A 13450-nucleotide genomic window follows, 5' to 3' on the forward strand; every position below is an offset into this window, starting at 1 on the left:
GAGTACAGGAAGCTAAACACTCCAACCCCAGTTCCGCACCAAATATCACCTGCTTGAAAATATCTGTGCTCACATAAAGCACTAGTCATCTTGTTCAAAAAGTCAGCACCAAATATTGAAAAAAATGGGCAGTTTTAATTACTGGATGGATGTGCATTTAAAAGACATAAAAACCTTACACAATATCATCCAATCACAGCCTGCATATGTCTCTTGATCTGTACTGAAGGCTCCCTACGAAAACCGCACTGTCACAACCAGTTCTCATTTGGTGTAGTAGAACCTGTAGACACAACTGTCTAAAACTGCACTTGTCAAATTTGTGATGTATTCATTGTAAATAGATGTAGCTTCTTGGAAACAAATGGAAATTGGTTCAAGTTCAATACTTTTTCCTATCTGACAGGTCTATATGACACCAGTATACACATATCTGATGTACCAAAAGAGCTGTGAGGGTTAAATTATTTAGATTTTGTCAACTGATTACAAAATGAACTTCTGTTTTAATAAAAAACTTTCTATGACAGTACACAGGCCTTTATTGTTTATTCTTGTTTCACACAAGGATGGGTTCACAGGTCAATTCCATGGTTGCCAGTCGCTGCTTCGAACATATCACCCCAAAAGTATCTTTTCGACAATTTAAGACAATACTTGGAAATTCAAAACAAATTAGGCTTTCATATTTTTAATTTATTAATGGTGAGTTGTTTGCTGACCTTTGCTGATAACAACTGAGGATAGCAAAGTCTGGTACATAACATGGAATTTGGTTGTGACACTAATGAGCTTAAGTCATAGAAGAAGCTGGACTCAGTGAGCTTGCTGGAACTGGTACCCCTGCCTTGTTTACATAGGCCAATATATAAATGACAGGTCCATATTTGGACAAGAACCAATGTTGATGCTTTCATTCCAAAGAAAAATTCATAGTGTCAACATCTTGAACCTACTCTTGAAACATGGGGAGACATCGAAGGAATTCGATAACATCTTTTAGAATGGGATATAAAGCTTGGAATTCAGGCAAAAAATTCACCAGTGAAAAGCAAAGCAACTTTAAAGTGCCAAAAACTGTCAGGTTGACAACTGAGCTCCACAAGAAAGTGTGCAGTGTAGGGGTGGCTGGTGTCCAGCAAGTTCAAACACTGACAAGTGAACCGTACCGTCTGTTAAAGGGGCACTGATCTAACGCGATTTCTACCCGCGTGTCAACAATACAATTAAGTCATCTGGCTGCCAGGTGGTCAGTCCGCGCTCACTCGACCGAGACGCACAAGGGACTGGGCAACTGTCCACTGTGGCAGACTGGTCGTCCCAGCCGTCGCGACGGGGAATCCCCTAATCTGTTATCTGAACGCTGATTGGTACCTTACCTCGTTATATACCCATACCTCCACAGATCTCGGCTTGGACACTCGCCCCGTGCAGTCCTTCCTTGCTCGCAACCCAAGCTATCACCATGAGGGATATCGCTCTATCTCTACCTAGGGAGCTAGTCGCCATCCTGGAGCCCTTGCTGGCTTACAGGGTCGGGGACTACTCCCTACGGACTTCCTACAAGTCCAACTCCTCCACCCTCTCCATCTCCTTCGACTTAGGTCAAAGGAAAAGGCCTCTGGTCAAAGCTCCGGCCAAGACCAAGCCTAAGGAGAAAAAGACCCCGGCCCCTGCCCCTGCTGCACCACGCCCGGTACAGAAGGCCAAGCCGCCCACAGTGAAGAAGGCTCCACCAGTCGCCCCCATGGAGATCCAGGAGAGCCTTCCCACCACCCCTCCACCCCCTTCAGCTGCACTGGAACTCGCTCCCCTCGAATCCAGAGGGGAGGAGCCCTTTCGCACGCCGGAAGGGACAGGACAGGGAAGAAAGAAGAGAAAGAGGAAAAGCATTTTCTCCCCCGACTCTCCCCCTCTTCCATCACCACCAAGCAGGAACTCGGAGACCCAGACCGCCACACAACCAGGCCCGTCCCTCAACTCTAGCCAAGTCCAGACTGACCCAGTCCCGGAACAAGAGAGTGAGGTTGAGGACCGTCTCCTCCTTGCAAAACAGGCACAGCACATCCTGGAACAGCACGAGGTCCTCCCTAACCCCTGCTACCAGCATGACAACGGCAGGCTGTACCCCAGCAACCGCCCACGCCCTCCCTTGGTGCTGGTGCAGTTCTGGGGTCAGGAGCGGTTTGAGCATGAGATTCACAGCTTCCAGGATCTCTCAGACTTCCTGGTCGACTGTGAACTCCCAGTCCCACCGCTCTTCTGCACCAACGCCGCCGCCCGCCTCACCAACTCACTGTTTAGAGCTCTTCCTCCTGGAGAGCTCGACCTAGCCAGGAGGCTCCTGGCTGGGCACAAACAGTAGCTTCCTCGCCACTCCAGCTCGCCAGCCGACGCCGTGCCTTCCCACGCTTGACCCCCCCCCCCCCTGATGCCCAACTTTACCACCTTATTATTACTTTTTTACATCCCTCGCCCCCCCAACCAAACCCACCCCCCTAGTTTAAATTTTGTTAGGTTTTACTTCATTTACATTTTTTTGGGTTGCACCTTTATTTATTCATTACGCTTTTTTTCCTATTTAGTACAGGTGCTTCCCCGTGTGCGAGATACGCTATAGTGTAATTTTTATTACATGCGGAAAGCGCACGTAAAATCCCCTAAAATCCAATCCAATCCGATGTCATTGGGTGACACTTCAAAAATCGCGGATGATGGAGCCCTATGGATCCGCATTAAAAGCATTAAAATGGCAGAAAACTTATTATTCCAAATTTTAGAATTTCAAAAAAATCGATATAAGCAACCCCTAAAAGCCCCCTCTTGGGTTGCACACACCACTTTCACCCTTCTCGGAATACAATAAATGGCCTGGCCAGGCCCGTGTGCGAAATACGCTGCAGTCGGAAAGCGCACGTTAAATCTTCTATATCAGTCAGTCAGAAAACTTAATCCAAAAATCTCTAAATAAAATACAACAATGGGCAGACAAATGGGTCTTCTCCCTTAACTCAGATAAAACAACAGGAGTAGTATTCAAACATAAAAACATGAAACCTGCCTACCCAATCCTCCAGCTAAACAACCAAATCATCAAATTCCAAAAACAAACCAAATTCTTAGGACTTATTTTCGATCAACACCTCACCTGGGAGGCTCACGTCCAAAACCTAAAAACTAGATGCAGCAAAGACCTTAACACATTAAGATGTCTCACCGGCTCCAACTGGGGAGCCTCCAAAGATACCCTCCTCTCACTATATACAACACTAATTAGATCAAAACTAGACTACGGCTGCGGCCTATACAATACCCTAAACAACTCTCTATCTAAAAAACTTGACTCAATACAATACCAAGCCCTTAAACTAATTACACGCACCCAACATGGCACCTCCTACACCTCACTTCAGGCCCTTACAGGAGAAATGCCACTAAATCTACGCAGGGAACATCTAAGCCTTAATTTCTGGGCCGCGTCCCAAACAAACCCTCTCATCCAAAACCTAATTAACCAAAACATTAGCCCAAGAAACCAAGGTCTAGCTCGCAAACATCCCTTACTCACCCCAATATCCCAAAGAATAACTAACTACCTCAATGAACACCAAACTCAAAATCTTAAACAAAACTGCAAAAAATCAAATATCTTCACCCCTAAACTCAAAATACCCCAAATAGACACAACGCTAACTAACCAAATAAATAAACAAACCGACCCAAACATAGCTAAAACCACCACACTTTCATACATACACGAAAATTGGCCAACTTGGTGTCACATATACACTGACAGGTCTTCAGACCCAATCTCCAACCACACAGGTTTCGGAGTCCATACCACACAACCAGTTATATCCACACAATCTTACCGACTCCCTAACAACCAATCTATATCACGGCCGAACTTATGGGCATGGCCTCAGCCCTGCATAACCAACAATCAAAAAAAAAAAAAAAAATCCTAATTCTCACTGACTCGCTTAGTGGGCTACAAGCCCTCCAAAACAAAAATACCAAAAAACGACCTAAATTAATAAACCAAATACTTAAAAGCTCCAACGACCTAACCAAAGCAGGCAAACAAATAACCTTCTTGTGGATCCCCGCCCACGTAGGAATTTACGGCAACGAAAGCGCCGATAAAGCAGCTAAATTATCTCTCAAAATACCAGAAATAAGCCTAAACCTACCCATCTCAAAATCAGAAATTAAAAGTGTAAACAAACAAAAAATAACCAAAAAATGGCACAATCAATATCAAAACTCAAATAGCCAAATCCAAAAAGTGCTCAGAAAACCACTAGCCAAACCTAAAATCCTACACCCCTCTAAAAAAATTGACAGATTAATTACCAAACTCCAAACAGGACACACGAACCTAAATAACCACCTAAAACAACTTAAAAGACACACCACAGGCAACTGCCCCCACTGCAAACAACCCGAAACCACAGAACACGCACTCATCCACTGCACCCACTACCAAACACACAGAACCACACTACAAACCAACCTCAATCTAAATAAGGTTCCTACTCTAGATGAAATACTAAACCCTCAAAATAAACTAGAAAACTTCAAGGCCCTAGGCGTATTCCTAATCAAAACAGGCCTAATCAAGCGCATCTAAAAACTAATTAATCTACCAATCCAAAATCCAATAAACATACATACACCCACCTCACCCGGCTCCCTTAGTTCCCTCCTCCACCCACCTCGGCATTTATTCCAAATTTTAAAATTTCAAAAAATCGATATAAGCAACCCCTAAAAGCCCCCTCTTGTGTTGCACACACCACTTTCACCCTTCTCGGAATACACTAAATGGTCAGGCCAGGCCCGAGTGCGAAATACGCTGCAGTCGGAAAGCGCACGTTAAATCTTCTATATCAGTCAGTCAGTCAGATGACATTGTCATGACACAGACACTCACAATGGCCAGCTCTCAAGACATCGTTTGCAATTGTAAAAATACCTGCACTCGCGTAACCAAGAGAGGATCGTGTCCGTGCCGCGCTGCCGGGATACCATGCTCCGATTTGTGCACATGTGGTTGGATGGTGCCTTGCATCAACAAGCAAGAATGCCAGCCTCCCATGCCGATCGACGTAGATATGGATGAACCCGCCGAAAGAGAAGTCCTGCAGTTCGCCCGAGAGGTAAATTATATGTTTTAACCTTACTCATTTATATCACATGAGATGTATTTTTTCCCCCAATATATAAAAATAAATACCTTAGTAATTACACAAAATGATGATGCACAATAATAGTAGATTCACATTATTTACAAAGTATAACAAATCGTGAAGTATTTTTTTAATGAAAGTATATGGGCAGTATTAACTGGAATTTTGCCCACTAAGCAATGCTAAGCATGTTTAATAAATTCTCAAATATCGATGTTTTTAGAACCTGCTTGACAGCGAAGATGATTGGCAGCCTGAAGAAAGGCGTGGCATGCCACCTCCATCCACAAACCGGAAGACTAGTAGGGGCAAAAAGAGACTTGACATGGACAATGAGATGGTTTTTGAATACTTTTGTTTCATTACACTATATGACTTATGATAGTGAACTTGTCAGGATTTTAATAATATATTGTACTTTTATCAAATAAAATGTCTCAATAAATGGTCGCACATCCTTTTCCTAGCAACTTTCCCAGATTATATTATTAATATTATTATTATTATTATTATTATTTATGATTATTTTTATTTCAGGAAGTAGATGCTGACACCCGTCACACCACCCCACTTGTGCACAACTCCTCTCAGAAGAGAAAGAAGAAGGGTGCAACAGCTGCTCGGGTCCGCAGAAGGCTTGAGGTTGACCAGGTTCGAGTACAGGTAATAATTAGTAAAATGCTTACTGCTAATTGGTACTTTTTAATGACAATTTTTCATCTCAAAAACATTTGAACAATGGTAAAGTAACACAAAATGTCACCCTTTATTGCAAAATAATATGATATCCAGGTAACATTATTAAATTACATTTCTACACAGACTGACATGTTACTTGTGAGCGAAGATGAAGGGCAAATGGTGCAGACGACATCGAGAAGACAAATTGTACGACCAAGGTCCACTCCACGTCAGGCTGTCGGTGCACCAGATGGTCCACCTATGGTGACATCGCACCATCAAGCGGTCAAGGTACCTTATTACAAGCATGTACAGCTAAACATAACAAGCTTATTGATGTTAACTAAGGTAAATTTCTGGTCTAAAAGATATTTCAACCTGATATAACCTTTATCTATAGTTATGGAGTTGTTTTAGTTTGTCTCAAATTTAGTCAAATTGAACATGATGTATACTTGTACTTCCAGGATTTTGCTGCAACTCTCAGTATGACACAGCTCCAGACCATAGTAACCGAGCTGCTGTTCAGAGATCAGGGATCATTTGAGGATTATCTCCATGGATACAGACCATGTGATAATCCGCCAAGTCAACCACAGCCAGAGGACCTACCAAGATGGTGTAGATGTGGCAACTGCCGACCCATGCTTACTTACTTACTTACTTACTTTGGAGATTTAACGTGCGCTTTCCGACTGATGCGTATTTCGTACACGGGCCCGGCCAGGCCATTTAATGTGTTTCCGAAAGGGGCGAAAGTGGTGTGTGCAACCCAAGAGGGGGCTTTAGGGGTTGCTTATATAGAATTTGGGAATTTTGAGATTTGGAATAGACCCATGCCGTAAGCACAGGAAAATAATTGCTGCTGGCAGACTGGCTCCTCCCAGTGTGTCGTGAACACGCCAAACTTCTACACTGTGATCACACCTGCTATATTGGACCTCGCCATGGCACATTACAATGACTTTCTTGTTCACGATCAAGACAGGAGTAACGCTGCATATCGCCATCAAGCTTACAGACAGTTCGTACTCCAGAGATTCGGACGACTGGGCATGGGTAATAGACGTGTTGTGCCATCCTGTGTCGTACTGGCCATCAGGTTGAGGTTCCCAGATCCCAGGGGGATCTACTCGGGATTCAAAGCCATGTGATGCTTCAGTGTTGTATATTTATTAATCAGTGTAAATAAGTTGTATGTATGTATGATAAAAAGATGACTTTCTCTTTAACTTGTCTCTTGTCATATTTCTTGGCCCCTTGTGCTCCTGATATTTATCCATCCCAGGCTTTGTAAAGGCAATTACTTGTAAAGGCTGTTATCTAATAAGTTAATTGTTACTAATCACATGTTATGTCAGTAACACCATAAAGGAGATGTGACATGTAAGATACTAAATGAATACACACAGCTGTATCTTCAGTAGATTTATGAGATCACCTTGGATTACTTGAATTGTTATCTAATAAGATGATTGTTTGTTACTAATTGCCTAATAAACTTCAATACCAATTTAACTAATTGCCCAATAAACTTTAATAACCATTCAACTAATTCCAGTGGGATCACATAAATGTACATTAACTTTATGCAGTTCTCATACATAATAATATACATAGCCATTTGGACTATACTATACTATTCTTTAATTTAGATTGTAATTCAATGCATATCTGACATTACACTGGATAACGCAAAGTAAATTAAAATACATTGTAATTGATACCATAATCTTCTTTATTATACATTTTACATTATAATTGAACGGTCTATACAACATACACAACAGACATATACACTTGATAGCTCAGTTCACACTGTATTGCACAACCTGATTTGAAAAAGTAGAATTAAATTACATTTGTCAAGCAATCCATATACAACAGTTTACAGCTATACATCTACAACAGTGTACAGCAATTTCATTTCGTGAATCTTGTGACACACTGTCTCACTAGTTCCGCAATCAGGGGACAGGGTCTCTTTGCAATTGTTGACGAGATGCACCATCGTCTGCCATGGGTTGCTTCCTTTTCAAGCCCCCGGTTTCTTCCTGGTCCCGCTGCTGAAAGGCCATCATCTGAAGGTCCCATCTGTAGGAGTAGTTCTTGAGGACTTTTGCGGTCCTTGGTCTCCAACGCTGGGTCCTCTTGCTGTATATACCCATGTACCTATAATGTAATAACATACATATGATTATTGTTGAACAGATGTATTATATTATTATATGTCTAATACACATCATGGCAACACCCGTGATACCCACTATTCACCATGTTTGAAAAAAAGGCAGTCTCCCTCTTGATTTGAAAATCAGTTGTCTGAGAATACTTTTAAGCTTATTGCTTACATTGTTTCGCCTTCACTGTTGGTCTGCTCAGGTCGATGGAGATGGTGATTGTGGTCAATTGCTGCCAACTGGTTCCTTGCAAGATAGCCTGTGAACCTGAAGTATAATTTATTAAGTATATGATATGGCTATTTTGGTCCCATTACATAACCCGTAATTAGGGATTAAGGGAAATGACAACGAATTGATTGAAGACACAAATACCAATTAATATCCTAATATTTCCTTAGTCACAAACACCCGTGATAAATCTTTTATTTCTGATAAAAATATGCTTACGACAATTTATGCAACCAATAAACTGGTCCAAGTAATCTGCTGAATTACTTACTGGTAGGAGTGGCGTTTTGGAGAGTACGTCAGAATGTGACTGTTAAATGATTCCAGGGCGCCGGTATGTCTGAAAAATGAGAACATGCAACTTTTAACTAACAGTATGTTATTCCTATTCTGAAAATATTTTTATCTGTTTATTTAAAGCCTATAATAAATTGTACAATGATAATAACATTCATTTTTTAAAAATTGTTTGTTGTTTAACGTTGCACTCAGCAATATTCCAGCTATATGACGATGGTCTGTAAATAATCCAATCTGGACCAGACAATCCAGTTTTTAAAGATGATAATGACACATGTTGTACTATCATAGTTGAGTTGGTCAGATGTTCATATCAAAATTGCTTCAATCTCAAATGTTTTATAAAGTTAATTGACAATGATACCAAATATTTAAAACATGTGGAGGTGGGGAGTTTTTATGCCTCAGTGTGGGTTTGCTGCCATATATATATACCTGAATTTGCGGAAGTAGTGAAACTGCTTCAGGAACCTTGGTTCTGTCACAACATGACGCAGGGAGTCCATCTCAGGGCTGTTTTTGTCGAGCCATGGTTGTTCTCTGTCCTCTGTCTCGTTGATGGGGGCATGAGAGCACTTTCCCTCTGTGTGTCCTGCAACATGCCATTCATGGATGTTGCACACATGTGACAGGACTCTGAGCCAGATTTCCTGTAAACAAGTAAAACAATCATGAGACCACTGTATTCACACAATATCATACAACTATGTAACCAATGTAAATGCAAACTACCCAGGGAACACATTTAAAAGATACTTACCTTCATTTTGATTGTTTGTCCTTCACAGACCTGAGCACTCCACCAGAAGTGATTCTTAATTGGTGTTATCCACTGTCTCAGCACAGAACTTGGCTTGCATGACTGAAGTACAAATAAATAGAAAGTTAAGAAAAATAAAGCATAAGCAAGAGACAAGTAGAATAATGATGACTGTAAATTCAAAGTACATTCTCTGGGGAATACATCTAATTTTGTTAGTGAAGTAGAGCTTATAGAATATATATAACTCACAGCAATCAGACGCTTTTCCAGGTTTTTTGCAACATGCCATATGTCATACTGGTCGTCAATGGCTTGGTATCCAGGGGTGATTCCTGCAAATCAACATAGCATTGTAGTATGATCCACAATTCTAAATTTTCCCAATGAAATTCCTGCTGTCCACAATATGAACATTCGCTCGTTCTCTCTATATAATTAAATATGTGATCCTTCATTAATTATTCCTATATTTTCATTTAATATACAGGGTATATAGAGGATATTAGATAAATCTTGTCAAATAAAGTGTTTATTTCATCGAGTCGACTGATTAAAGATCATATTTCCACAAGTGTTTAGTATTTGGTACTCTTGATAAGTATAAGTACATCATAATCTGTTTCATACTCACTCATTACTTTGGTTATCATTGGGCTCTGATCCGTGACAACCTCTGTAACCTTTACTTTGGAAGTAAGGAAGTTGAGGCCATGCTGAAATGCCACCTTCTCCATAGCAACACTGGATGTTGACTGGCGGACATCTACAACTTCAAGGTGCAAGATAGCATCTGTGTCCAGGTCTGAGAACGAATACGTGCAGAACTGGGCGGAATGACCTGGAGAATCATTCCTCCCATCACCAGCTACACGGACATCCTGTCGTTGTCGGACCTTCTCTGAGAGGAGTTGCGTCTGCATCACAGTCCAGTATTTATTGATTGCGGGGGCAGCATATAGTCTTTGAACCTAAAATGAAAGCATAACTCATTTTCAACTACTTATTGGTATTTTGGTCGCAGCAGTATTTGCAGGAAGTAGCTAACCTGTGTCTTAGTAATACAGGAAAATATTTTTCAACAAATATGTATGAATGTCAACATGTACCCAAGCACCAAGGTACTTTTATTTCATTACCTACTAAAAGAATAAATGTCAATATCTTGGAGTTTTAACAGGATGTCAATTTATTCTATTGTCATCATATAATACCTGGTAGAAAGTTGGCTCGCCAATAATTCCAAGGTTTAGGAATTTTGCTAGAAGAGCAATCTTCATGTAGGAGTTGCCACTGAATAGGATGCTTGTCGACAGCTGGAGATTTCCACAAAACATCCTTTTCATCTTTGGTTGTGAGGCCCAGGATCCACACGAGTGACCAGAAGTGCAACCCCATTGTACAACCAAGGCAGTGCCATACATCTTGTCTTGTATGGTCTTGTACAAGTGTCACCGGCTTTCAGTTTCACCAACTCCATGATCTGACTCAGGTAACCAATAAACTTCGGTGCGGAGATGAGTTCCAACAGTGGTTCAGAAGTGTCGGGGAAGTGATCAGGTGTATCATCATCATCATCATCAGTGGCAAATTCGGGCAAGTTTAGAAGATCTTCCTCTAATGCCGAGATGTTGTCAATGTCCTCTCCAAAGGTAGCCCTGATAACACATGAAATTCTCACTTTAAATCACTTACAAGTGCACATGCATGTAAATCCTCTTTTTGGTCAATGAACAATATTTTAATCTGTACAATTCATTGTTATTGTTTATGGGCCACACTGGCAATAATATCACAAGATAGCAGTCAGGTACATAAGTCTGCATGTATCCTTCTCTGAATGTGCTACTATTGAGATATTGATTATAGGGAAATTGTTGGAATAACATTTCACACAAAAAATTGATAATTGATGTGTCTTAAAGACAGTGCTTTTTGGGCAACCTTGCAATGATACAATGTATAGAATTTCTGTATTAGAGATGGAATATATATACCTTGTGTCACTAATATTGGGGTTATATTCTTCATCATCTTCATTCTCATCCAACAGTTCTGCTAGTCCTGTGTTGAAGCTGAAATTATTTAATACAATTAAATAAATGAACTCATTACTGTATTAACAAAGTGGAAAAATTTATTTTAAATATATTGGAAGAGGATTGCAAACCTTTTGCAATTTAAAATTAACATTTTATTCAACACTGCTGAATGTACCTGTACGCATAAAGTTTTATTACCACACATGCAAGAGACTATTAACGAAAGTGGTCATCACTATAACAGTGGTTTTACAAAGTACAGTTTCAGCGGTTATTATTATTGTTTTCGTGGCTTATATTTCATAGGTTTATATTCATTAGTACCTGGTTTGTGAGGTTACACTTGGTGCCTTGTCTGGGACTGGAGGAGAATGCAGGAAACTTCCTGCCAATGTAGACGCACTGGCATCATGGTCATTGACAATTAAACTGGCATCTATAAAAACAACTTTTGTTAGTCAGTTGAACATTAATTAACATAATTATTATATATAAATATTATGCCATGTATCAGTAACAAACAACAAACACACCCACCCAGCCCAACACTGAAGAACCACCCACTTTTTTACCAGCAAAAATTTGATCATTTAGGTGAGCATCATGAGTTTATACGACACAATGGGAAGAGTAAATCTAAATTACTATTATAAGTATATATAACTGATTATCTAAAAGCAAGGGGTTTACATTACTCTGATGAAGTAAAATAAAGGTATAAGTAGAAACATTGTGGACAAATGTGCTCAAGTACCAAAAACAAAGGATAGCAATGTAAACAATAGTTTTCTAAACAAAATGTCAAAAAGTGAGTAGATGACAGGAAACACAAAATTATTCTAAAAACAGAGTCTGCACTAATTATGTAACACAAGATGGCAGATAACAATGGACAGGTTTGTTGACGAAGTGACAATGACTTTTCAAATCACAGTGCCACATAATCCCTATCAAGTTGTGACTGGACAATTTGGACAACACGAAATTACTTAGGATAACATGACAAGTATAAGCTGTAAGTAAGCCAGCAATTCACGTTGGACAGGTTTGCTGACAATGCAACAATTTCAAAACAAAGTGTCAGTATATACCTTTGAACCTAAATTAGGAGGCTTGGAGAAAATATACAAACAATTTTTCAAATCATACCTATTTGGCTTTCGTACCATTTGAGAAATAACATTACCAAATTATTTCATAAATAATCATACTTCTATCATCCATTCCCACGCAGAATATAATTTTGAAACGTACATAAACAAAAAAGGTTTGCATACTAAAACGAGATGGACTTGGAGTGTCAACGTGACCACAAACTGGAGTACTAAAAGAAAGTCCAGGCGTACAAGCAAGTGGCGGTGTTCCCGATGCTGATATCGTGAGGGTCACTTCATGATCAGCTGTATCCATTGCCTGGGAACTAAAACATGTGACAATGTTTAAAAACCGACTATAAACAAACACTTTGTATCTACCATTCAGATAATTTGGAGGGCGGGTTTCGGGAATCTATGTTGTTTACACAGTATAATCAAAACAATACTAAACTATGTAAAAAATAGTGTAAATAGGCAAAAAATAGCAATATCTCAACATTGTGTTGACTTATCGTTCGATATTTTAGAGTGATTAGGAAAAACTTACTTGCTGCAGGCGCAGAATTGATCATGAACATCGAGCAGATGTTTGATGAATTCGCTGTTGCCTGATCCAGTGCTTTCTCGCATGTCGTTCCATCGATCGTGGTGCAGTCCTAAACAGATTCTAGTTACGTTCCTCTTTCTACCCTCTTCCAATCTTCTCCTTTTTTTTGCCGATTCTGTCGTTTGCATTCGCCCCATAGCCAGCGCGTAAGTAAGTCCATTTCGCCGGTTGACACGACTTTGTTTATATAGTTACCCGCGCTAGGTGGCGCTGCTCAATTAGTAGATTGTGCCCTTTACGGGTGGCGCAGCACAGGTCGCGAACTAGTCGAGATTTCTGGGATATCATCCGGGTACCACGAAAAAAAAACAATAACAAAGGCAACAACCAGTCCCGGGGAATTGCGTTAGATTAGTGCCC

General features: G+C 40.3%; 2 protein-coding genes across 3 annotated transcripts; one reads left to right on the forward strand and one right to left on the reverse strand.

The window, feature by feature from the left end:
- The first annotated feature begins 5017 nt into the window (after nt 1-5017).
- Nucleotides 5018-6813, forward strand: LOC124126051. Its single transcript, XM_046489479.2, has 5 exons — nt 5018-5162; nt 5416-5532; nt 5730-5855; nt 6015-6164; nt 6341-6813. Exons 1-5 carry the CDS (start codon nt 5061-5063, stop codon nt 6716-6718), a joined length of 873 nt encoding a protein of 290 aa, XP_046345435.2. The 5' UTR covers nt 5018-5060; the 3' UTR covers nt 6719-6813.
- Nucleotides 6814-6959: 146 nt separating this feature from the next.
- LOC124126050 lies at nt 6960-13449 on the reverse strand. 2 transcript variants are annotated; one of them, XM_046489476.2, is made up of 12 exons: nt 13031-13449; nt 12664-12806; nt 11711-11822; nt 11342-11419; nt 10559-11002; nt 9979-10315; nt 9597-9679; nt 9345-9446; nt 9020-9234; nt 8556-8624; nt 8225-8320; nt 6960-8045 (listed from the first exon to the last, which is right to left on the reverse strand). In XM_046489476.2, the coding sequence occupies exons 5-12, from the start codon at nt 10766-10768 to the stop codon at nt 7841-7843; spliced, it is 1317 nt and encodes a 438-aa protein (XP_046345432.2). In that variant the 5' UTR covers nt 10769-11002; nt 11342-11419; nt 11711-11822; nt 12664-12806; nt 13031-13449; the 3' UTR covers nt 6960-7840. The 2 variants fall into 2 exon arrangements, with proteins under 2 accessions (XP_046345432.2, XP_046345433.2); XM_046489477.2 differs by lacking the exon at nt 12664-12806.
- Between the last annotated feature and the right edge of the window lies 1 nt (nt 13450).

Source organism: Haliotis rufescens, unplaced genomic scaffold (genome assembly GCF_023055435.1).
Source record: "Haliotis rufescens isolate VD_foot unplaced genomic scaffold, xgHalRufe1.0.p SCAF_167, whole genome shotgun sequence".
Taxonomy (NCBI): Eukaryota; Metazoa; Mollusca; class Gastropoda; order Lepetellida; family Haliotidae; genus Haliotis; species Haliotis rufescens.

What these genes read in the sequence shown, in the direction of transcription:
- LOC124126051 (XM_046489479.2), top strand. Translation starts at nt 5,061, where the DNA reads ATGGTGCCTTGCATCAACAAGCAAGAATGCCAGCCTCCCATGCCGATC. An exon ending in TTGACATGGACAATGAGATG is followed by an intron (nt 5,533 to 5,729) that starts GTTTTTGAATAC and finishes TTTTTATTTCAG; the next exon opens with GAAGTAGATGCTGACACCCG. An exon ending in TTGACCAGGTTCGAGTACAG is followed by an intron (nt 5,856 to 6,014) that starts GTAATAATTAGT and finishes ATTTCTACACAG; the next exon opens with ACTGACATGTTACTTGTGAG.
- LOC124126050 (XM_046489477.2), bottom strand. Translation starts at nt 10,768, where the DNA reads ATGTATGGCACTGCCTTGGTTGTACAATGGGGTTGCACTTCTGGTCAC. An exon ending in TGGAAAAGCGTCTGATTGCT is followed by an intron (nt 9,447 to 9,596) that starts GTGAGTTATATA and finishes TTTGTACTTCAG; the next exon opens with TCATGCAAGCCAAGTTCTGT. An exon ending in CACTACTTCCGCAAATTCAG is followed by an intron (nt 8,625 to 9,019) that starts GTATATATATAT and finishes CTCATTTTTCAG; the next exon opens with ACATACCGGCGCCCTGGAAT.